The sequence below is a fragment of the Lepidochelys kempii genome, chromosome 1, assembly GCF_965140285.1.
Source record: "Lepidochelys kempii isolate rLepKem1 chromosome 1, rLepKem1.hap1, whole genome shotgun sequence".
In the NCBI taxonomy this organism is placed as follows: Eukaryota; Metazoa; Chordata; order Testudines; family Cheloniidae; genus Lepidochelys; species Lepidochelys kempii.
Window position 1 is genome coordinate 213,281,792 of NC_136380.1, and position 26,011 is coordinate 213,307,802.

General features: G+C 45.1%; 1 protein-coding gene across 3 annotated transcripts in view; it reads left to right on the top strand.

Moving 5' to 3' along the window:
* The first annotated feature begins 314 nt into the window (after positions 1 to 314).
* The window catches only part of LOC140898625 (transient receptor potential cation channel subfamily V member 6), an 87,895-nt gene continuing 62,198 nt past the window's right edge, over positions 315 to 26,011 (top strand). For all 3 annotated transcript variants that reach the window (XM_073312712.2, XM_073312719.2, XM_073312728.2), the window contains exon 1: positions 315 to 665. In XM_073312712.2, coding sequence (XP_073168813.2) covers positions 538 to 665 — 128 coding nt within the window. In that variant the 5' untranslated portion in view covers positions 315 to 537. The remainder of the gene's footprint in view (positions 666 to 26,011) is intronic.

Genomic DNA, 26,011 nt, shown 5'->3' on the forward strand with positions numbered 1-26,011 from the left:
AATAGCAGAAATTGAAAGATGCCTCCCTCCACCCCTAAACACACCTCAGAGTAGCCCATGGCCCAGTGGTCAGAGTGCTCTTTTGAAAATCGGGATTCTCTACAGAAGAATTCTCTACATCCTTTGCTTGTTCTTAAAAAAATTCTTATCAGCTTTAAAATATCCAGTGGAAGTTCTGTGTAGCTTAGAAGTGAGATTGCTCAATAGACATGTGGGAGTGTGAGTGGCTTCCAAACAAAGCTGTGTCTCTTTAAATCAGAAGGTAACTTAGTAGAGAGGGGTGTGTTCTCGCTCTCAGCAACTCCCCGGCAGGTAGTATCTGTTTCTGAGACACAGCCAGGTGCCTGCCTCAACTAAATGTTGTAACCATCCACCTCTCTCCCAAACTGACATTTTCTGAAGGAGCATCCATCTCCCACTCAGATCATCCTGCCCTCCTGGAATGAAGAAGTAGAGAGTCATTCACAAAGAAACATCACAGGAAGAAGGGGATAGAACAGCAGGTCTGAGTTCAGCTGACGAGGAGAACACAGGACAATGGGGATGTTCCTGCCTGGGGATCATGGGCTGCTCCTTGGGCTCTGGAACTCTCTGTTGCACAGATTTCAGACTGAAAAATCCTGGACCAGACGCCTGGATGAAATCAGTTTGCTGCAGCAGAAAAGGTTAGTCCCAGCCTGGCAGCTCCCTCCTACTTCTTCTTCAATCCCTTCTCTCTCATGTCGTTTCTCCTGGGGCTCTTCCTGCAACAGGTAAATGGAGAGTGGGCTCTGAGTAGTTGCTTATGTCCTGGCTACCTCCCCTGCAGACAGGTGATCCTGTCATTTTACATTCCCAAGGCAACTGTGCAAAACACTGTAACTAGATCCCCAAGGGAAAAGCTACTTGTAGTTTTCACCTGCTTTCTGCACCTGGCTGGGATGAAAAACATAATCTCTGTCTCCAGCCAGCAGAGAAGCACTTCTGTCTTTTCTGGAGGAAAGAGGCACTTTTTCCTGTGTTTCTGGCTTTAGGACAACTATGCCTCTTGAGCTGCTACAGACACCAGCCAACAAATTTTAAATAAATCTACCACACCCAGGTGCACCCTGATCTTAGAAGTGGGACTGGTCCAGTCAGGGAGGAAAAGAAGAGTTTGATGGGGATCCTGTGCCAGCTGTGATGTTCTGTGGCAGGGGTGGGCAAACTTTTTGGCCTAAGGGCCGCATCGGGTTTCGGAAATTGTATGGAGGGTCGGCTGGGAAGGCTATGCCTCCCCAAACAGCCAGGCATGGCCTGGCCCCTCCCCCATATCCCTTCCCCTTGCTTCTCACCCCTTGACAGCCCCCTCCCTCAGGAATCCTCCCCCATCCAACCCCCCCCTGTTCCCTGACAGCCCCCCTGGTACCTCTGCCCTATCCACTAATACTGTTATAATAAATCAATGGGATACCATCTGCTGTAATGATGCACTCAGTTTTGGTTATCTTATATAAAAAAGGAGATAGAAAATGAGGGGGCTCTGAGATGGGTGACAAAAATTATTTAAAGGCATAAAGAGACTTGGTAAAGACTGAAAAGATCAAAATTGTTGAGTGTAGAGATGAGAGGTGTAAAAGGAGATGTGAAAGCGGTTTACAACACAATGAATGGGATAGAGCAGGTAAATTTGATAGTCCTGTTTATCCTTTCTCATAATACAAGAACAAAGAGATGTTCAATAAAATTGAAAAGCAATACATTTAAAACTGATTAACGGAAGTAGTTTTTTGAGCAATACATAATAAACTAGTGGAACTTGTTGCCGCTAGGTGTGACTGAGACAAAGAGTGTGGCATGATCCAAAAAAAGAATTAGACACGTCCATGAATAATGAGAACAAGAGGTATAAATAATGTGCAAGAGGTATAAACCCTCATGCTTTACATAATAAGCCAACCACTAAGTCCAGATCCTCTAATGTGTTTAGGCACCTAACTCCATGAAATAGCTTTGAAGATCTGGGCATAGTTGCCTGAGATTCAAAAGATACCTGTCCTAAGGACATGTTCATACTGAATGGGCCTCTTCCACCTTCCTTTGAAGAATGTGGTATTGGCTACAGCCAATGACAGAATACTGGACTGGGTGCACCACTGTTGTGATCCAGTATGGCGATGGCTAGGTTACTGTAGTTTCATACAGTAAGACAACTATAGTGCCATTCAGTGTGGCTTAGAGAAGTGAGTGCAGGCCTAAGAGTCAGGTAATCCTGACTTCTTATCCTGGATTTACCTACCTTAGTTTCCCCATCTGTACACTGGGGATAATAATATTTATCCACCTCCCTGCCAGAGGTATTGGGAGGAAAGGAAAATTAATTAATTAATGTTTGCAAAGAGCTTTGAATAAATAAAGTGCAGTAAAAGGTGCTGAGTATTATCATACAGTAAATCTGAAATATTTATAAATATGAGTTGGATGCCTTTCCAATTGTATTATTTCATTCCATTACAATCTGTACATCATGCACACATTCTTGATACACGAACAGCCACATGCCTGCAGTGGGATGTATGTACCTCATATTGTGTCAGCCCTGAGTGGTGATCTGGAAATCAAAAAGGTGACTCAGTGCCTAGGGGAATTGGAATTTCATGTAGAACTGTCTGGCGCGTTCTTCTGAATGATCATATAGATTGGTAGCTGCGGAATGCAGTATGGTGCACTCAGCCATGTTGCTGGCCTGTTAACATAGCAGTGATGATTGTGAACCACTCAGATGTGATTGATGTTTAAGAGTTGTGTTTTAAGATATCTTTATCTTTATCTCAGGTTTTATTATACAACTCAACCAGCCTAGAGCCATTTTATTTTTACGGGCTAAATTCTAACCTCAGTGACACTATCCAACCTCAAAAAGAAAAGGAGTACTTGTGGCACCTTAGAGACTAAGCTCTGATGAAGTGAGCTGTAGCTCACGAAAGCTTATGCTCAAATAAATTTGTTAGTTTCTAAGGTGCCACAAGTATTCCTGTTCTTTTTGCGAATACAGACTAACATGGCTGCTACTCTGAAACATATCCAACCTCAGTGAGATTATATGGGTGTAAATGAGTCTAAAACTTGGCCCTGTGGCCCAAAGTCACCCCTGGTGTAAAGTCACTTCAGCTGAATAAGAACAGGGATGAATTAGGTGCTGTGGAGCTCCTTTTCAGAGGTATTGACTGCTCCTGGCTCCCATTGACTTTAAGTGGTGTTGACAAAAGTCAGTAATTTGGCAAATCATCAGGCCCTATGGGTTTATCTCTTACCAGAACAGCAATCTGATGGGTCATGCAGGATCATAGAATCATAGAATCATAGAATATCAGGGTTGGAAGGGACCCCAGAAGGTCATCTAGTCCAACCCCCTGCTCAAAGCAGGACCAATTCCCAGTTAAATCATCCCAGCCAGGGCTTTGTCAAGCCTGACCTTAAAAACCTCTAAGGAAGGAGATTCTACCACCTCCCTAGGTAACGCATTCCAGTGTTTCACCACCCTCTTAGTGAAAAAGTTTTTCCTAATATCCAATCTAAACCTCCCCCACTGCAACTTGAGACCATTACTCCTCGTTCTGTCATCTGCTACCATTGAGAACAGTCTAGAGCCATCCTCTTTGGAACCCCCTTTCAGGTAGTTGAAAGCAGCTATCAAATCCCCCCTCATTCTTCTCTTCTGCAGGCTAAACAATCCCAGCTCCCTCAGCCTCTCCTCATAACTCATGTGTTCCAGTCCCCTAATCATTTTTGTTGCCCTTCGCTGGACTCTCTCCAATTTATCCACATCCTTCTTGAAGTGTGGGGCCCAAAACTGGACACAGTACTCCAGATGAGGCCTCACCAATGTCGAATAGAGGGGAACGATCACGTCCCTCGATTTGCTCGCTATGCCCCTACTTATACATCCCAAAATGCCATTGGCCTTCTTGGCAACAAGGGCACACTGCTGACTCATATCCAGCTTCTCGTCCACTGTCACCCCTAGGTCCTTTTCTGCAGAACTGCTGCCTAGCCATTCGGTCCCTAGTCTGTAGCTGTGCATTGGGTTCTTCCGTCCTAAGTGCAGGACCCTGCACTTATCCTTATTGAACCTCATCAGATTCCTTTTGGCCCAATCTTCCAATTGGTCTAGGTCCTTCTGTATCCTATCCCTCCCCTCCAGCGTATCTACCACTCCTCCCAGTTTAGTATCATCCGCAAATTTGCTGAGAGTGCAATCCACACCATCCTCCAGATCATTTATGAAGATATTGAATAAAACCGGCCCCAGGACCGACCCTTGGGGCACTCCACTTGATACCGGCTGCCAACTAGACATGGAGCCATTGATCACTACCCGTTGAGCCCGACAATTTAGCCAGCTTTCCACCCACCTTATAGTGCATTCATCCAGCCCATACTTCCTTAACTTGCTGACAAGAATACTATGGGAGACCGTGTCAAAAGCTTTGCTAAAGTCAAGAAACAATACATCCACTGCTTTCCCTTCATCCACAGAACCAGTAATCTCATCATAAAAGGCGATTAGATTAGTCAGGCATGACCTTCCCTTGGTGAATCCATGCTGGCTGTTCCTGATCACTTTCCTCTCATGCAAGTGCTTCAGGATTGATTCTTTGAGGACCTGCTCCATGATTTTTCCAGGGACTGAGGTGAGGCTGACTGGCCTGTAGTTCCCAGGATCTTCCTTCTTCCCTTTTTTAAAGATTGGCACTACATTAGCCTTTTTCCAGTCATCCGGGACTTCCCCGGTTCGCCACGAGTTTTCAAAGATAATGGCCAGTGGCTCTGCAATCACAGCCGCCAATTCCTTCAGCACTCTCGGATGCAACTCGTCCGGCCCCATGGACTTGTGCACGTCCAGCTTTTCTAAATAGTCCCTAACCACCTCTATCTCCACAGAGGGCTGGCCATCTCTTCCGCATTTTGTGATGCCCAGCGCAGCAGTCTGGGAGCTGACCTTGTTAGTGAAAACAGAGGCAAAAAAAGCATTGAGTACATTAGCTTTTTCCACATCCTCTGTCACTAGGTTGCCTCCCTCATTCAGTAAGGGGCCCACACATTCCTTGGCTTTCTTCTTGTTGCCAACATACCTGAAGAAACCCTTCTTGTTACTCTTGACATCTCTGGCTAGCTGCAGCTCCAGGTGTGATTTGGCCCTCCTGATAACATTCCTACATGCCCGAGCAATATTTTTATACTCTTCCCTGGTCATATGTCCAACCTTCCACTTCTTGTAAGCTTCTTTTTTATGTTTAAGATCCGCTAGGATTTCACCATTAAGCCAAGTTGGTCGCCTGCCATATTTACTATTCTTTCGACTCATCGGGATGGTTTGTCCCTGTAACCTCAACAGGGATTCCTTGAAATACAGCCAGCTCTCCTGGACTCCTTTCCCCTTCAAGTTAGTCCCCCAGGGGATCCTGGCCATCCGTTCCCTGAGGGAGTCGAAGTCTGCTTTCCTGAAGTCCAGGGTCCGTATCCTGCTGCTTACCTTTGTTCCCTGCGTCAGGATCCTGAACTCAACCAACTCATGGTCACTGCCTCCCAGATTCCCATCCACTTTTGCTTCCCCCACTAATTCTACCCGGTTTGTGAGCAGCAGGTCAAGAAAAGCACCCCCCCTAGTTGGCTCCTCTAGCACTTGCGCCAGGAAATTGTCCCCTACGCTTTCCAAAAACTTCCTGGATTGTCTATGCACCGCTGTATTGCTCTCCCAGCAGATATCAGGAAAATTAAAGTCACCCATGAGAATCAGGGCATGCGATCTAGTAGCTTCCGTGAGCTGCCGGAAGAAAGCCTCATCCACCTCATCCCCCTGGTCCGGTGGTCTATAGCAGACTCCCACCACTACATCACTCTTGTTGCACACACTTCTATATAAATCTTTTCACTTAGTGAAATATTTCTGGTAAAACTTTGCAGTAACATCTCACCAGTATTGCTCTGGAAGAGGCCTGTGCCTCATGCTGATGTTAGGCTGGGGCCCTTAAAGAAGAACAAACTCTTCAATGGCCTTAAGCCAACTGCAACACTGTTTTGGGTTGTTGTTTTTTTAAGTCAGCAGTTACCATAAAGACATTTTGTACCTTCAGCTGTTCTTTTTGTTAGTAAGAATAATCTGATTAGATATGTCAAGCTGGATCTCAAACGCATTTACTACACTCTATTAGGGCATCACTATACAGGTGCTTATAAAAGACCCTGTCTGTTGGGGCAAAATTCTATGTTTTAAAGAAATCATAGACACTAGATATGAAAATATCTTTTATCTCATATAGTTAAAGCTAAGATTTTGTCACAGATATTTTTAGTAAAAGTCAGGGACAGGTCACAGGCAATGAAGAAAAATTCACAGAAGCCGTGACCTGTCTGTGACTTTTACAAAAAATATCTGTGACAAAATGGGTGTCTGCAGGTCCCCACACTGGCTGCTCTGGGGCAGCTGCACGTCAGCTAGGAGCTGCAGGGGCCCCCACTGCAGGTTGGGTATCGGAGCTTGAGGGTTCCCTGCCACCTACAGCTGGAAGCTGCAGGCCCAAGCCACCTGCAGCAGCTTACAGCTCAAGGGGTTCCCCCACCGCCCATGATGGCCAGGAGCTGTGGGGTGCTTCTGCCCCCTGTGGCAGCCGGGAGCTCAGGGGTTCCCCTGCCATCTGCGGCATTGGGAGCTCCAGGGTTCCCCATCACCCGCAGCTCCAGGGGCCCCCACCACTCACTGCAGTTGGGAGCTCAGGGGTTCCCCTGCCGCCCACGGCATTTGGGAGCTGCAGGATGCCACCACCACCTGAGGCTGCTTGGAGCTCTGGGGGCCGCCAGAGGTGGTGGGGGTGCCCAGGAGCTCCCTGCCCCTGTGGATGGCAGGGGACCCTGCAGCTCCTGACCACCGCAGGCTGAAGTCATGGCGGTTGCTGGAACTCACCAATTCTGTGACTTCCACGATCTCCGTGACTAAATTGTAGCCTTACATATAGACCATCAACCTGCCAATACGGAAGTGTTCTTAGCAGTACACGTCTCAAAGCATTCAGCATATGGGATGGTTAATACTGAGATCTATTAGGCTGTGGAATGGTCTTCCAAGTGGAGTTGTGGAAGGCCTTTCTCTTAAGTCCTTTTAAATTGGACTGTATAATATACTGCCAGGGCCGGCTACAGGCACCAGCTTTCCAAGCAGGTACTTGAGGCAGCATTCAGAATGGGGAGGCAGTCTGTGTCCCGCGGTGGCAATTCGGCGGCAGCTCCGCCTCTCTTGCGGCGGCGGCAATTCAGCGGCGACTGCTTGGGGCGGCAAAATTGGTAGAGCCGCCCCTGTACACTGCCATCCAGCTGTACTGTATTATAAGGAATAACCCTGAACTGGTCTGGTGAGGAAAGAACAAGATGTACCTTAATGGGAACTTTCCATCTCTGCATAATTTTTATGATGAAGATAATGGGTTGTTAGTGCTATTTTTGTAATGTTCCTTTTTATACTTCCCCCCCATTGAAATTATTTTCAAATAGGATGGATCTGAAGTAATAAACAAAGGTCATGCTGGTTTTAAGCTATATATGCAACTACTCTGAGGATTGTACTGATTTCTACCAGATCCCATGTTGAAGGATCTCTGCTAATGATGAGTAAATACCTAAAAAGTTCTGCTTGCTTAGGAGAACAACCCCAAAGTTTGAATGTTTGGCTTAACCTTCTTGGGGCTGCAAACCAGATGGAGAAATTTCAGGAGAGAACATCCTTGCCCTCAAGAATTCAAGAGAGGCAGCGCTGTCTAGTACTTAGTGTAGGACACTGAGAGCCAGGAAACCGGGGTTCTTTTTTCACTCTGTCACTGACTGTCTGTGAGACCTTCAGCTCATCCTTTCACTTCTCCATGCCTCAGTTTCCCAATTTGTATAATAGCAATAATAGTAGCCCCTTTTTGTAAAGTGCTTTGAGATCCTCAGCTGAAAGGAGCTATAGGAATATGTAATTTGTCACTTCCCACTTCATGTCAAACTAAAACCACCTTGATAACAGTTTGTTTTAGGTTGGCTTTAACATTTAGGCCTGGTCTACACACAGAAATTGCACCAATTTAACTTTGCTGTTTTCTAAATTGATTTAGCTAAATTGGTGCAATTTGAAAAGGAGTACTTGTGGCACCTTAGAGACTAACCAATTTATTTGAGCATAAGCTTTTGTGAGCTACAGTTCACTTCATCGGATGCATACTGTGGAAAGTATAGAAGATCTTTTTATACAGACAAAGCATGAAAAAATGGTGCAATTTCTGTGTGGAGAGAAGCTCTTACAGTACCAGCTAGGATCCAGAAGCATGGAAGCAGCCACAGTGAAAATACAGAACTAATATGGGGGAATGTATCAGCCTTTACAGTCCACTTAAAAATTAAGTAGCACATAATGTCTTCTCCAAGAACATTTGAATAGGACAGGAAAAGTAGTTATGGAAAGTACTTGGGTAGTAGTTACTGTCAAGTCTCCTGCATCTTTGTATGTGCATAGCACCTGTCATCCAAGGATCTCAGAGCACTTTATAAACACTAACAAATTAAACTTCACAACACCTCTATGAGCAGCATATCATTATTTCCATTTTACAGATGAAAAAACTGAGCCACAGCAGGACTAACTTGGGCAGTCTGAGTAGGAATCCTAGGGCCTGGGATTCCCTTTTAATATGTATTCCCTTTTGACAACAACAATGATCCAACCTTCAAAATACAGATTGGGGGAAGTGGAAAGGCCGTGTGAAATGGGGACAATATTGGACATGCAAGGAGGGGCACAGTAGATGATTCATAGATTACAAGGCCAGAAGGGAATCTAGATTGTATAACACAGGCTATAGAACTTCTCCCAAATGATTCCTAGAGCTTAGTTTTTAGAAGAAAACATCCAATGTTGATTTAAAAGTTGTCAGTGATGGAGAATCCCCCAGACCCATGGTAAGTTGTTCTAATGGTTAATTACTCTTGCTTTTAGTAAATTGCACTTTACTTCCAGTCTGAATTTGTCTAGTTTCAACTTCCAGGCATTGGATCACGTTATACCTGTCTATGCTTGATTGAAAAGCCCATTATAAATATTTATTCCCCATATAGATACTTACAGACTGCAATCAAGTCACCCCTTAAACTTCTGTTTGTTAAGCTAAATAGATTGAGCTCTTTGAGTTTTATAAGGCAAGTTTTCTAATCCCTTAATCATTCTTGTGGCTCATCTCTGAACCCTCTCCAATTTATCAACATCCTTCTTGAACTATGGGCACCAGAACTGTACACATTATTCCAGTAGCCGATGTACCAGTGCCAAATACAGAGGTAAAATAACCTTTCTACTCCTACTCAAGATTCCCGTTTATGCAACCCAAGATTGTATTAGCTCTTTTGGCCACAGCGACACACTGTGAGCTCATGTTCAGCTGATTATCCACCCCGCCCCCAAATCTTTTCCAGAGTCGCTGCTTTCTAGGATAGAGTCCCCCATTCCGTAATTATGGCCTACATTCTTTGTTCCTAGATGTATACATTTATTTGTATTAAAACATGTATTGTTTGTTTCAGAGTAGCAGCCGTGTTAGTCTGTAGCCGCAAAAAGAAAAGGAGGACTTGTGGCACCTTAGAGACTAACCAATTTATGTATTTATTGCATTTAGTTTACCAAGTGGTCCAGATTGCTCTGAATCAGTGGCCTGTCCTCTTCATTATTTACCACTCCCCCAATTTTTGTGTCATCTGCAACCTTTATTGGGGATGATCTTATGTTTTCTTCCAGATCATTGATAAAAATGTTAAATAACGTTGGGCCAAGAACAGATCCATGTGGGACTCCGTTGGAAACACACCTGCTTAATGACAATTCCCAGTTTACAGTTACGTTTTGAGACCTATAAGTTAGCTAGCTTTTCGTGTGTTTAACGTGTGCCATGTTAGTTTGATATCATTCTAGTTTTTTAATCAGAAGGTCATGAAGTACCAAGTCAAATGCCTTACAGAAGTCTAAGTATATTACATCAACACTATTACCTTTATCAACCAAACCTGTAATCTTATTTAAAAAATCAAGTTAGTTTGACAGGAACTATTTTCCATAAACCCTTGTTGACTGGCATTACAGTAGAACCTCAGCGTTATGAATATCAGAATTATGACTGACTGGTCAACCACGCACCTCATTTGGAACAAGAAGTATGCAATCAGACAGCAGTGACAGAAAAAAAAAAGAAAAAAAAAGAAAAAAAAAAGAAAAAAAAAAGAAAAGAAAAGCAAATACTGTGTTAAATGTAAACTACTAAAATATAGGGAAAGTTTAAAAAAGATTTGACAAGGTAAGGAAACTGTTTCTGTTCCATTTAAATTAAAATGGTTAAAAGCAGCATTTTTCTTTTGCATAGTAAAGTTTCAAAGCTGTATTAAATCAATGTTCACTTGTAAACTTTTGAAAGAATAACCATAACATTTTATTCAGAGTTATGAATAACCTCCGTTCCCGAGGTGTTTGTAACTCTGAAGTTCAACTGTAATTACATTGTGGCACCTTAGAGACTAACCAATTTATTTGAGCATGAGCTTTAGCTCACGAAAGCTCATGCTCAAATAAATTGGTTAGTCTCTAAGGTGCCACAAGTACTCCTTTTCTTTTTGCGAATACAGACTAACACGGCTGTTACTCTGAAACCTGTAATTACATTGCCCTCCTTTAACTCTTTCTTATTGAGTCCCATGTCAGCAACTGCATTACCTTGCCCAGTATTAATGTCAGGCTGACAGGCCTATAATTAACTAGGTCATCCCTGTTACCCTTTTTAAAAATTGGCACAACATTAGCTTTCTTTCAGTCTGCTGGAACTTACCCAGTGCTCCAAGACTTATTGAAAATGAATGTTAACAGCCAGTGAGTTCCTCATCCAGATTTTTTAAAACTCTTGTATGCAGTTATCTGGACCTGCTGATTTTAAAATGTCTAACACTTTAGGAGGAGATGGTATGATGGGATAATATGATTTTGGCAATTGATTGATCTTTAAATATTCATGGTAAATAGGCCCAATGGCATGTGATGGGATGTTAGATGGGGTGGGATCTGAGTTACTACAGAGAATTCTTTCCTGGGTGTCTGGCTGGTGAATCTTGCCCATATGCTCAGGGTTCAGCTGATCACCATATTTGGGGTCGGGAAGGAATTTTCCTCCAGGGCAGATTGGAAGAGGCCCTGGAGGTTTTTTGCCTTCCTCTGGAGCATGGGGCACGGGTCACTTGCTGGAGGATTCTCTGCTCCTTGAAGTCTTTAAGCCACGATTTGAGGACTTCAATAGCTCAGACATAGGTGAGGTTTTTCACAGGAGTGGGTGGGTGAGATTCTGTGGCCTGCGTTGTGCAGGAGGTCGGACCAGATGACCATAAAGGTCCCTTCTGACCTTACTATCTATGAATCTGTGAACATTAGTAGTTTCTGTGTAACATCCTCCAGAGATACCAGTGGAATGGAAAGAGTGTTATCATCACCATAAAATGAAATTATATCATCTGTTTTTCCCCAAGTACAGAATAGAAATATTTATTGAACATTTCTCTCTCTTCTGCATTATTATTGATAATTCTACCATTTCTATCTAGCAATGGACCAATACCATTGTCAGGATTGTTTTTGTTCCTAATATATTTTAAAAAACTCCTTATTGATATCCTTAGCTCTTGGCCATAGATTTCTCCTTGAGCCACTTTGTTTCCCTCATCAGTTTCCTACAATTCCTAACTTCTGATTTATATTCATTACTATGCGCTTATATAGCTGCCTTAAATCAGCATGGCCTTCTTCACTCAGTTGTGGGATTGTGGCTTTTGGGCATCTAGTAAGGTGTTCTTAAATGATTCCACATTATTACATTTTTCTGATTAAATTCTTCCTCACAACTGATTTAGCTCATAATTATTTTCAGCTTTGTGGAACTGGCCCTATTAAAATACCAAGTATATATATTATTGGTCTGGACTTTATTCTGCTTGTGCATTGCAAATGTATAAACACCTTAGATGGTAACAAAATTTCCTGCAAGGGGATATAGGAGTTCAGAGCAAGGGGCTGACCTGGGAGTGGTGAATCTCCCAGCCTTGCTACTGAATTACTTCATGACCTTGGTCAGGCCACTTAATCTTGCTGATTCAGTTTTCCCATTGGAAACACTGGAATGCGTTATCTAGGGAGGTGGTAGAATCTCCTTCCTTAGAAGTTTTTAAGGTCAGGCTTGACAAAGCTCTGGCTGGGATGATTTAATTGGGGATTGGTCCTGCTATACTTACCTACATGCCTCCAGCTTCCATCCAGGACACACCACACGATCCATTGTCTACAGCCAAGCTCTAAGATACAACCACATTTGCTCCAATCCCTCAGACAGAGACAAACACCTACAAGATCTCTATCAAGCATTCTTAAAACTACAATACCCACCTGCTGAAGTGAAGAAACAGATTGACAGAGCCAGAAGAGTACCCAGAAGTCACCTGCTAAAGGACAAGCCCAACAAAGAAAATAACAGAACGCCACTTGCTGTCACCTTCAGCCCCCAACTAAAACGTCTCCAGCGCATCATCAAAGATTTACAACCTATCCTGAAAAATGATCCCTCACTCTCACAGATCTTGGGAGACAGACCAGTCCTCACTGATAGACTGCTGCCCCACCTGAAGCAAATACTCACCAGTAACCACACACCACACAACAAAAACACTAACCCAAGAACCTATCCTTGCAACAAAGCCCAATGCCAACTCTGTCCACATATTTATTCAAGTGACACCATCATAAGTCCTAATCATAGAATCATAGAATATCAGGGTTGGAAGGGACCTCAGGAGGTCATCTAGTCCAACCCCCTGCTCAAAGCAGGACCAATCCCCAATTAAATCATCCCAGCCAGGGCTTTGTCAAGCCTGACCTTAAAAACTTCTACAGAAGGAGATTCTACCACCTCCCTAGGTAACGCATTCCAGTGTTTCACCACCCTCCTAGTGAAAAAGATTTTCCTAACATCCAACCTAAACCTCCCCCACTGCAACTTGAGACCATTACTCCTTGTCCTGTCCTCTTCTACCACTGAGAATAGTCTAGAACCATCCTCTTTGGAACCACCTCTCAGGTAGTTGAAAGCAGCTATCAAATCCCCCCTCATTCTTCTCTTCTCCAGACTAAACAATCCCAGTTCCCTCAGCCTCTCCTCATAAGTCATGTGTTCCAGTCCCCTAATCATTTTTGTTGCCCTTTGCTGGACTCTCTCCAATTTATCCACATCCTTCTTGAAGTGTGGGGCCCAAAACTGGACACAGTACTCCAGATGAGGCCTCACCAATGTCGAATAGAGGGGAACGATCATGTCCCTCGATCTGCTGGCTATGCCCCTACTTATACATCCCAAAATGCCATTGGCCTTCTTGGCAATGTGGAAGTATAACATTGTATAAGTATAACGTTGTATAAGGAGACATGCTGGATACATTGTATATGAGAGGGCATGCCAAAACATGTTACAAAGTATCTGAGGGAGCACACGTAGGGACAGTTAGCTTTTGAATGGAGAAGCAATCAAGATAGAGCCAGCACGTCTAAGAAGCAGGCATCAGAATGGAAGGTGTGAAGGGCAATTAGTTAAGTTAACAGGAAGCAGTTCAAGGAGATTGTTAAGGGTGGCAGGTAATTGAAGATACATGACTGGTCTCAGGGATCTCGAAGGGTGGTGACTAAAATCTTTTTCTTCTTTTGTCTGTAACTTCTCTGTAACTTGTTCTCCAAAAAACTGTATAAATTAAAAGACACAAGCCCCACTCAGGTGACTCACTTCTAAATGTATTAGCAGAGCAGCTTTGCTAATAAAACAGAGTGGTCTGATAAATTGTGAGTCTGAGTCAAACTTTGACAATTTGGAGGTTCCACCGAGATGGCAAGCGGCTTCACTGAGGCTGTGTGATCCCTGACTGCCTTGCAGGATGATCATGGCAGCTGGCGCCTGGACGCTTAGTCCAAGCGATCCTCCACAAGACAGAAGGTACACAGCAGCAGCGCAGTCTACGCCATTGAACTTGTTGGTTCCCACTCTGTTCGGGTAGGGGTCTTTGGATCCAGCTTCTGGAATCAGACGTCTCAGGTAATTATTATTTTTGTGCTTTTACCGGTTTGAGGACTGTCTTGTCTTTGTGTCTATCTGTCTTCCTCGTGGTGTGTGTGTGAATCTGGGAGCCATCTCTGTCCGGAGACTGGCTGACCAAGGGGTCCCCGTCCCCATGGTCTGAATAAGTGGAATCTGCACAGCTGCAGCCGCACCACGCCTTGGGTGTACCCCTGGTGTGAAAGCAAGGGCAGTTGAGGCAGTAGCCTGTGGGCTCCTTTCTGTGTGTTGCACCGGGTACCGCTCTGCTGAGCCCGAATTTCCTTCTTGTGTGAGTGCTGTGTGAAGTCCTCCTGGATGGGTAATCAGAAGTCTAAGGTAGAACAGTTCCCTAAGGGAACTCCAGCTTATTTTATGTATTTTAGGAGGGGTCCAGACTCTTGTAGGTTTCTTGAAAAATGGTCCAAATTAGCTCTAGAGAACCCCAAATTACAGTGGCCACTGTTAGGTTCTTGGGACAAGGATCAAGTGGACGCTTTAAAAAGCAAACTCGTCCTCCCAAAAACCAAATTGGGGAGAGGAGAAGTAGACTGCTTCATGCAGTGGTGGGAGAAGAGGCAAATAGTAGATGGACTGAGTCAAAACTCACCTCTCTTAAAAATTCTATCAAAAAACTAACAGTTCAATTGGATGCAGTCTCTCCCACCACTAGTCCGAGCGCTCCCCTTTGCCCAGTCCTGTGCAATGATCCGGATCAAACCCGACCCCCACCATACTCCTGCGCAAATAAGAAATCAGAAAAGGAAAAATCTTCAGTGACTACAGATAATGAAAGTGAAGAAGATACCCTCATTGGCCTCGCAGCTCTGCAAAATATTATGAAGAAGAAATCCAAAGCAGACTGCAAATATTCTCTTGACATCTCTTCTTGGAAAGGAGAACCTGATGGGAGGTTAATGAGAGACTCTAATCAAACTGTTGTGGCACCCTTATGAGTCCTTAGGATGAGAGAAAGTGAGTCCATATGGGATTATAAGCCCTAGACTCGTAAGGAACTTTTATCTATAGTTAAAAGTTTTCCCAAACCACAGGAAAACTCTGTCAAATTTGCTGAGGAGTTTCTGTTAATCTGTGAAATCTATGAACCCTCTGAGACAGATCTCCTCCAACTGTGTAAATTGTTAGCTCCTGCCAGTTATTATGAAAAATGGTTGGCTGCCGCAGACTGGCCAGTTGAGGCACGCCACTCAACCATAAAAAGTGCTGGCCCAGATTCGGCATACAGAGACCGGTGTATGGCTCTTTGGAAGCGCCTGCATCAAGCCATTCCCAAAGTGTGGTCTCCTAAAACAAACTGAACAGCAATACGTTGCTGTAAGCAAGGGCAAGGAGAAAGCCCAGGAGACTATAGGTCCCGGCTAACTGATATTTTCCTAAAACATTCAGGAATACAAGAGCCCGATGTAAATGGGCAGGGGGCCTTGGCACATGCATTTGTTGATGGTCTTCTCCCTGGCACAGGCAGCATGTTAAAACGAATAAGTGTGGGATGGGAGACTGAAACCATGGACAAATTGCTGGCAGTAGCAGAGCATTGCCACCGCACTTTAAAAGGAAAGGAGGAATAGTCCTCCCAAAAGTTAATGGCTCTGCAGATACAGCATTATTCAGGACTAAGCAGACCACACCGGGGACAGGGACGGGGTTGCGGAAGGGGGCGGGGGGCTGGATTAACTGGGGTTTGTAACTACTGTAAACAGCCTGGACACTGGAAAAAAGAGTGTCCAAGACGACCTAATAATTGTATGGAAAATTAAGTGAACCTCCCGCTGGTTCCTCCAGCTGATCCCCAACCCTATTTTTCACCCCAACAATGACGGGATGCTGGGGAACCTCACAAAGTTTTAGCTTCCTTATTACCTCTGTCCCCTACTGGAGAATGTGTCCTGACTGTAAATGATCTCTCTCTCCCTTTCCTTGTTGATATTGGAGCTTCTCTTTCTACAATCCGCACCACTGACTTGCCTGAGGTTCCCCAGATCTGGAAAATCTGTGTCTGCTGTTGGCATTACAGGGATCCCTACCTGTTTTCCCCTCTCAAAACCTTTGTCTGTTCAGGTCGGTCCCCTCTCTGAGGAGCATGCATTCCTCCTCTCTGATTCCACCCCTGCAAATCTTCTGGGACAGGATTTGCTATGCAAACTTGGCTGTTTTATTTACTGCTCCCCAGATGGTGTCTATCTGCAAATCCCTCAGTCTTCCTTATGTGATTCTGTAGCCTCCCTGCTGTCTGAAACTTCCCTCTCCACTCCGGTCCCTTGCTGTCCCTTAACTCCGTCCCTAGAGCACCTAATCTCTCAGGTTCCTTCCTCCCTATGGCCATCTCACCCATCTGAAGTGGACCGATTAAATACTGACCCAGTTCGGATTACTGTAGACAATTCCAAACCTCTGCCTCGCCTGTCTCAGTATACTTTGAATCCTGAGGCAGAGGCTGGGATTGCTCCAGTTATATCTGCATTAAAAGAACAAGGAATTACTGTCCCTTGTTCCAGCCCCTGTAACACCCCTATCCTCCCAGTTCAAAAGGCTGATGGCAAATCGTGGCGATTTGTTCAAGACCTTCGAGCTATTAACCGTATTGTCATACCTTCTTTTCCAGTGGTTCCTAACCCTGCTACAATACTAGCGTCTATTCCTCCAAATGCAACCCACTTTACTGTTGTAGATTTGTGCTCCGCTTTCTTCTCTGTCCCAGTTCACTCTGAATCCCAGTATCTCTTTGCCTTCTCCTACAAGGGTCAGCAATATACATGGACTACCCTTCCCCAGGGGTATACAGAGAGTCCATCCTATTTTTCTCAAGCCCTAGCCAGGGATCTCGCTGATCTAGTTTTCCCATCAGGATCCACACTGATCCAATATGTGGACGATTTACTCCTGTGCTCCCCCTCTCTGTCTGCCTCAGAAACTGATTCACTAACACTTCTCACAGCTTTAGCAAACAAGGGTCATAAGGCTTCTCACACAAAATTGCAGCTCTGCCAAACCTCTGTCACATACCTAGGCTTCCTTCTCTCCCAGGGCTCCCGTACACTCTCTCCAGCCCGGGTACAAGCCATCCTTAGCTTTCCCCAGCCTTGCTCTCCACGCCAGGTCAGAAAATTCTTAGGCATGACAGGGTTCTGTAGGCAATGGATTCCCCAATATGCTTCTCTGGCTAAACCACTCCAAGAACTCACTCGATCCTCTGTACCTAACCCCATGCCATGGCCACTTGAAGCAAATGCTGCTTTCATTTGCAGCTTTTCATCTGCTTCAGAAATCGCCCGGTGGCTTATTTTTCTGCAACTTTGGACCCTGTAGCCCAGGGTTTACCCCCTTGCCTACGTGCTGTAGCTGCTGCAGCGTGCCTGGTCGAGATGTCTGAGTCCCTTGTCCTCCGCTCTCCTCTCACTCTCATGGTTCCCCATTCTGTGGAAACTCTCCTTCTGCAACGCAACACTGCTCACCTCTCCTCTGCTCGCCTCACTAGGTATGAACTTTTGCTGCTTTCAGCCTCACATATCACTATTAAGCGCTGCTCCTGGTTAAACCCTGCTACTCACCTTCCTTTACCTAGTGATGGTGAACCCCATGACTGCCTTACAACTGTCTCCGCTATCACTGTCCCACGCCCCGACCTTTCAGACGTACCTCTCCCTAACTCTGACCTGGTATTATTCACTGATGGGTCCTGTTATAGAAATGACCAAGGCCACCTTCTTGCAGGGTACGCTGTGGTCTCTCTCTCTGAGACCATAGAAGCTGCGCCCTTACCCTCTGTGACCTCTGCCCAGGTGGCCGAACTGATTGCTCTAACCCGTGCCTGCTTTCTAGCCGAGGAGCTCTCTGCCACTATTTTTACTGATTCTCGGTATGCCTTTGGGGTTGTGCATGACTTTGGCACCCTCTGGCAGGCTCAAGGTTTTCTTACCTCTACTGGTACCCCTATCAAGAATGGCCCCTACATTGCCGCCCTCCTGTATGCAGTTTTACTACCATCTGCCTTGGCAATTGTTAAGTGTACTGGCCACTCAGCGGCAGACACCGAGGTGGCAAAAGGTAATGCACTTGCTGATGCTGATGCAAAACATGCTACCACTATAAAACCTTCACCAGAAGCGTTTCTTGGTCCCCTCTCTGTCTCTGTAACGCCACCATCCCTGTCTCATCTCGCTCAGCTCCAGGATTCTGCCCCAGAAACAGAGAAAGACTGCTGAAGTGCTTTGGGTTGCTCTTTGCATTCTGATTCCCTTTGGCGATCGCCCACCGGTACCTTTGTAGCCCCCCTCTCACTCTACCTGTCTCTAGCCACCCTGCTACATGGTGTTTCACATGTCAGCAAGGAGGGGATGGTCTCTGCTATGAGTAAGGCGGGGTGGTGGGCTCCCCATTTCAGCTCCTTTGCAACCCGCCACTGTGCCGCTTGTGTTACTTGTCAAAGCCACAATGTAGGCAAATCTGTAAAAGTAACACAAGGGTTCCGGGGTTTGCCTCAAGCACCTTTCCTACACTGGCAACTTGATTTTGTACAAATGCCAAAGTGTCAGAAATATGAATTCATTTTAGTTATAATATGTCTGTTTTCGGGTTGGATTGAAGCCTTTCCCTGTCGCAAAGCTGATTCATTGTCCGTTGCAAAATGTCTGTTAAACCACATTATCCCTACCAAGAGAATTCCTGCCACTTTGTCTAGTGACCAGGGAACACATTTTACTGGAAAAATTGTTCAACATCTAAACCAGGTATTACATGTCACCCACCTGTTGCACTGCCCTTACCATCCACAGAGTGCAGGGGCAGTTGAAAGGCAAAATAAAAATAAAAATAAGCTTAAAAATAAGCTGGCAAAAATCTGTAGTTCCACAGGGTTAAACTGGCCAGCTGCTTTACCACTGGTCCTTACGGAAATTCGGTCATCCCCATACCAGAGACACAAATTGAGTCCATTTGAAATCATCATGGGATGCCCTATGCGAACAATGGCTACTATTACCCCAGCCCCAGACCTAAACCTAACTCACAGCACGCTCCTCCAGTACTGCAAAGGGTTAATGCAAGCTGTGAGCTCCTTCCATTCGCAGGTGCGAGCAGCTTGGCCGATGGAACCCACCTCTGCTGCCTGTCACACTCTGAGCCTGGTGATTGGGTCTACCTGCGGCACCACCTTCGGAAGCACGCCTTGGAACCCCGGTGGAAGGGTCCATACCAGGTACTGCTCACCACCCAGACAGCAGTGAAATTATCCAGCATCACTGCATGGATCCACGCCTCACAGTGTAAGCCAGTGCCACCTCAAGGGGACCAAGCACCTCTGCAAGACCACGCAGAACCAGCTTCAACCCCAGAAGACAAAGAGGAACAGCCTGCAATACCTTACAATCTGCGCTCTCATAAGGGTTGCCAGAAGCAGAGCGTAAGCAAACAGCAGGACCCAACAAACAAGAAGCAGTAGTGAGCCTAGCACCTGCTGCCTGGTGGACGTAAAACTGTGACTGCGGTTCCCTCGAAAGGGGTTGTCGGAACCAGAAAGGGTCCTGCTTCCAACATGTGTCCTTTGAGAAGCTTAATTCTCAGCTACTGAGTCCTGAGGGTCTGGGGAATCCAGAGTGACAGTGACAATTCTTTCATCCAACAACAGGTGCAGATAGTCCAGATCCTGAATATTTCTAATTGCTGGGTCTGCAGCCACATCCCAGCTCACTCACAAGCTAGTATCCCCACCATGGCAATCCCTTTGAATTCCTCAGAGCTTGCTGGAGAACCCTATCCACTTAAAAAGACATGGAAGGAAAATGACACTTGGGGGCTGGGAAAAACATATGTTCCTAAACTTATAAGTGTGGTAAAGGAAAGGGCCACTGGTGCTGGGTGTGTAATGGGACAGGGCTGAATCTAGGGAGGAGCAGCTGTCTCCAATACATCGTGTCCCATGGTGTATGGGACTATTCAAACAAGGTTGGAGAATGGCGAACCGGGTATGGAAAGATAAACTTCCTCTCAACCTGGGATCAAACCAAAGATTCAATCTCTTGCTCCCCCTACAGCCTCCCTGAGAAAAACAGCACCATCTACAAATGTCATGTGAATGCTACCTCTTCTCCCAGTGAAAATCATCCTGTGCCCTTTGGGGGATACTATTCCTCCTTCGTAAATTCTTACATGTCAAAGGGTTGCAGTCAACCCTTCCCAGCTTTAATGGGACATCATTGGGTTTGTGGGGAAAATGCTTACACTGTGTTACCAGCAAATTGGTCAGGTATCTGTTATCCTGCTCAGCTTTTCCCACAATTCTGGGTGCTTCAATCCCTCCCACGAAATCACCTCTGTAATTTCAGGTGAAAAAGGAGGGACTTGCCAGGTGCTAAATGGTATGTGGATAACATAAACCCCCTAACTTGGGAAGAAGCTGTTGGCATTTCTTTAGTCCCAGTAGGGGGGGTAATCCACCATGCAAAAAGGCTTTTAAGGTTACAAGCGGTGGTTGAGATCATGGCCAATGAAACAGAAGAGAGCTTAAAAGCTCTAGCCAAAGAAGCAGGAGCGGTCCGACAAGTGGCCCTCCAAAACCGTCGGGCATTAGATATAATACCGGCAGCCAAAGGAGAGACCTGTGCTCTAATTGGAACAGAATGCTGTGTATACATACCTGATAATACTAATGAGGTAATAAATCATGCTAGCCATCTGGAGCAAATTGCATACCTTCCCCACGAAGAACCAAGTTCCTTGTGGAAATGGATAAGTAACTTATTCAATTTCTCTAGTCTGGGAAACTGGTTGTTTCAAGGAATCCTAACTATCCTATTTGGAATTCTAATAATCTTTGTGTGTTTTCAATTGATTTCTTGTTGTATCCAAAACTGCACAAGACACACCATCCATCAGGTTACCCCAACCAGAGTACTTATCTAATGTTGTTAAATGTCACCAGTGAAAGTAATGAAAAAGAACGATTGATGTATGAAATCCAGTAAATCATTGGTCATGGGCGTAGCCTTGACCAAAAGGGGGATTGTGGAAGTATAACATTGTATAAGTATAACGTTGTATAAGGGGACATGCTGGATACATTGTATACGAGAGGGCATGCCAAAACATGTTACAAAGTATCTGAGGGAGCACATGTAGGGACAGTTAGCTTTTGAATGGAGAAGCAATTAAGATAGAGCCAGCACGTCTAAAAAGCAGGCATCAGAATGGAAGGTGTGAAGGGCAATTAGTTAAGTTAACAGGAAGCTGTTCAAGGAGATTAAGGGTGGCAGGTAATTGAAGATACGTGACTGGTCTCAGGGATCTCGAAGGGTGGTGACTAAAATCTTTTTCTTCTTTTGTCTGTAACTTCTCTGTAACTTGTTCTCCAAAAAACTGTATAAATTAAAAGACACAAGCCCCACTCGGGGGGCTCACTTCTAAATGTATTAGCAGAGCAGCTTTGCTAATAAAACAGAGTGGTCTGATAAATTGTGAGTCTGAGTCAAACTTTGACAGCAATAAGGGCACACTGTTGACTCATATCCAGCTTCTCGTCCACTGTCACCCCTAGATCCTTTTCCGTGAAGAGGCTAGTGGGATGGAATTCGGCACAGTAATCTCTTTGCTTATGCTGTGTTGCCAGCTTTTGTGACTTTATTGTGCATCTTGTAATACTTGGCATTTTTCTTGAAGTTTCAGCTGCTGAAGTCATATAAATGCATTGAGAATCTCAGCTTTCATTTAGAAACAAAAGAAAAGCTTGAAAATATGAACTGAGTGCACCCTAATGGTTTAAAAACCAGAAAGTAAATAAAAATAACCCCACATGTATTGTTTTAAAGCCAATCTCCTGATTTTTCAGAGGCATACTATTGATTTCTGAATGGTTGAGGCTTACAACTGCGGCTCCGTTCCGCAGGTGAGGGGTTCGAGAAAGCAACATTAAGACACCACAAAGTGCATGCTACTTTGTTATTCAGGAGCCAGTAAGGTGAAGTAAGAGCTTGTCTACGTGGGAAATTGACCAGAATAGCTACTGCAGAATAAGCTATTTGAATTTCACAGGAGCTAATCTGGTCCATTGCCCATTAAACAAAACTTATGTTGTGTGGGGGTATTGTACTCTGGTATCCTTGCTGTTGTGCCAACTGAATTACAACAGCTCATTCAGAGCGAACCCCTGAAAGTCAGTTGAGAAGGGTTAGCATCGCAAGAAGTGATGTGTGCTGGCCGGACACAGCCATGCTGAAATGAACGTAGGGCATTCTTAGCTTGTGCAGGATATGCCAGCAACTGTATGCTTGCATCATAGATCGTGGCAGAGAATCCATATGGCCTTTACAGTGCCATTTCACAAAGAACTGTTCCTTATTGTAAATGATGCCCATGCTATGTTGCCTCATGCAGTCCTTCAGATTATGAAATCAGCTAGTGCTGTTGCATCCATACAAGCCATAAGGGAACTCTTTCCCCATTTGGCACTACCATAACAGTTACAGATAGTGATCTGCTCTTCCTGTAGCAGAAATTTGAAAAAATTCTCTAAATTACCTTGGATGCAACATATCTGTTCTGCACCTCATTGTGGGTTATGCCAAAACTTGAGTCATTTTTAACCTATTGCTTTCTGGTGTGTTTGCTGAGCAGCACCTTAGTGACAGGGTAGCACGAGTATGAAACTTGACACAAATGAACCTAGGGCCTGGCACAAGGTGCTGTATTGTGGGGGTGGTGCCAATGGTAAGGAACAAAGCAACAAACACCCACCCATCTGCTGCTATCATGCTGGGATCACATTGTTGTGACTCTGAGTCACTCACAGATATAAAAATGAAAGGAGGGAACTGCTCCAGGGAAAATGTTAAACTGAGCTGTTTCACCCAGGGCTTTTCAAACAGCTGAACCAACCAGAGAGCTCATAAGAAGAACCAGTTCTGATGAAAATCCATGGACCTGTTTCAAAGTAATCTAAGAAGGGCTTACATGCATTTTCCAGTACAATTGCTAATCTCAATTCTGGGAATTCGGCACATGGTCTGAAGGAAAGAGCAATTAGGGTGGTTTCCTAGCAGTGCAGTTTAGTGCAACAAGCACAGAGTGGGGATTCAAGAATTCCTAAATTCGAATCCCAGCTCTTCCACTGACTCACTCACTGTGTGGCCTTGGGTGTGTCATGGCACCATTTATGGTGGAATTATGGTTCTGGCAAACCCAAATTCATCAGTTTCCCCATCTGTAAAAGGGGTATGATATTTACTTTGCGAGGACTAAGCAACTAAAGTTTGTTGAGCACTTTGAACCTGTTAAGCACCATCTATGGTGGTATTATGGTTCTGGCAAACCCAAATGAACATGCCTGAATCCATGTGAACCTGAGTCTTGTCTGGGCTTGCAATGAAATCTGAATGTAGGAAAAACAAGTTCACTCCAACCTGAAGATCCTTGTATATTGGAAGCTGTGCATCAGTTCTGCTGAAAATACTTTAAACCCAGTCGAAGCAGAACCTGGAAGAATTCACACAACCCTAGTATGAACAGCTCTCACTGACCATGACTCATATAGGGCAGGGCAGAATGCTGCCTGTGAACTAGGGTTACACCTGAGATAAACAGAGAAGCAGGTGGAACAGATTTGTTATGAGCACTGGAGCTCGGTGCCACAGTTCTCCTGCCAGAGAACCCTGGACTTCAGGAAACCAGACTGGGACTCCCTCCGGGAACTGATGGGCAGGGTCCCCTGGGAGAACAACATGAGGGGAAAGGAGTCCAGGAGAGCTGGCTGTATTCTAAAGAATCCTTATTGAGGTTACAGGGACAAACCATCCCGATGTGTCGAAAGAATAGTAAATATGGCAGGCAACCAGCTTGGCTTCACAGTGAAATCCCTGCTGATCTTAAACACAAAAAAGAAGCTTGTAAGAAGTGGAAGATTGGACAAATGGCCAAGGAAGAGTATAAAGATTTTGCTCGGGCATGCAGGAGTGAAATCAGGAAGACCAAATCACACCTGGAACTGCAGCTAGCAAGAGATGTTAACAGTAACAAGAAGGGTTTTTTCAGGTATGTTAGCAACAAGAAGAAAGTCAAGGAAAGGGTGGGCCCCTTACTGAATGAGGGAGGCAACCTAGTGACAGAGGATGTGGAAAAAGCTAATGTACTCAATGCTTTTTTTGCCTCTGTCTTCACGAACAAGGTCAGCTCCCAGACTACTGCACTGGGCAGCACAGCATGGGGAGGAGGTGACCAGCCCTCTGTGGAGAAAGAAGTGGGTCGGGACTATTTAGAAAAGCTGGATGAGCACAAGTCCATGGGGCTGGATGCGCTGCATCCGAGAGTGCTAAAGGAGTTGGCGGATGTGATTGCAGAGCCATTGTCCATTATATTTGAAAACTCATGGCAATCGGGGGAAGTCCCGGACGACTGGAAAAAGGCTAATGTAGTGCCCATCTGTAAAAAAGGGAAGAAGGAGGATCCTGGGAATTACAGGCCAGTCAGCCTCACCTCAGTCCTTGGAAAAATCATGGAGCAGGTCCTCAAGTAATCAATTCTGAAGCACTTAGAGGAGAGGAAAGTGATCAGGAACAGTCAGCATGGATTCACCAAGGGCAAGTCATGCCTGACTAATCTAATTGCCTTCTATGCCAAAATAACTGGCTCTGCGGATGAGGGGAAAGCGGTGGACGTGTTGTTCCTTAACTTTAGCAAACTTCTGACACGGTCTCCCACAGTATTCTTAACAGCAAGTTAAAGAAGTATGGGCTGGATGAATGGACTATAAGGTGGATAGAAAGTTGGCTAGATTGTTGGGCTCAACGGGTAGTGAACAACGGCTCCATGTCTAGTTGGCAGCCGGTATCAAGTGGAGTGCCCCAAGGGTCGGTCCTGGGGCTGGTTTTGTTCAATCTCTTCATAAACGATCTGGAGGATGGTGTGGATTGCACCCTCAGTAAGTTTGCAGATGACACTAAACTGGGAAGAGAGGTAGATACGCTGGAGGGTAGGGATAGGATACAGAGGGCCCTATACAAATTAGAGGATTGGTCCAAAAGAAATCTGATGAGGTTAAACAAGGACAAGTCCTGCACTTAGGATGGAAGAATCCTATGCACCGCTACAGACTAGGGACTGAATGGCTCGGCAGCAGTTCTGCAGAAAAGGACGTAGGGGTTACAGTGGAAGAGAAGCTGGATATGAGTCAACAGTGTGCCCTTGTTGCCAAGAAGGCCAATGGCATTTTGGGATGTATAAGTAGGGGCATTGCCAGCAGATCGAGGGACGTGGTCGTTCCCCTCTGTTCGACATTGGTGAGGCCTCATCTGGAGTACTGTGTCCAGTTTTGGGCCCCACACTACAAGAAGGATGTGGAAAAATTGGGAAGAGTCCAGCGGAGGGCAACAAAAATGATTAGGGGACTGGAACACATGACTTATGAGGAGAGGCTGAGGGAACTGGGATTGTTTAGTCTGCGGAAGAGAAGAATGAGGGGGGATTTGATAGCTGCTTTCAACTACCTGAAAGGGGGTTCCAAAGAGGATGGCTCTAGACTGTTCTCAGTGGTAGCTGATGACAGAACAAGGAGTAGTGGTCTCAAGTTGCAGTGGGGGAGGTTTAGGTTGGATATTAGGAAAAACTTTTTCACTAGGAGGGTGGTGAAGCACTGGAATGTGTTACCTAGGGAGGTGGTGGAATCTCCTTCCTTAGATATTTTTAAGGTCAGGCTTGACAAAGCCCTGGCTGGGATGATTTAGTTGGGGATTGGTCCTGCTTTGAGCAGGGGGTTGGACTAGATGACCTCCTGAGGTCCCTTCGAACCCTGATAGTCTATGATTCTATGATTCTATGAATGTAAGCACATGTAGCAAAATTTCTGAGAAAGAGAAGACAAAGGCTTG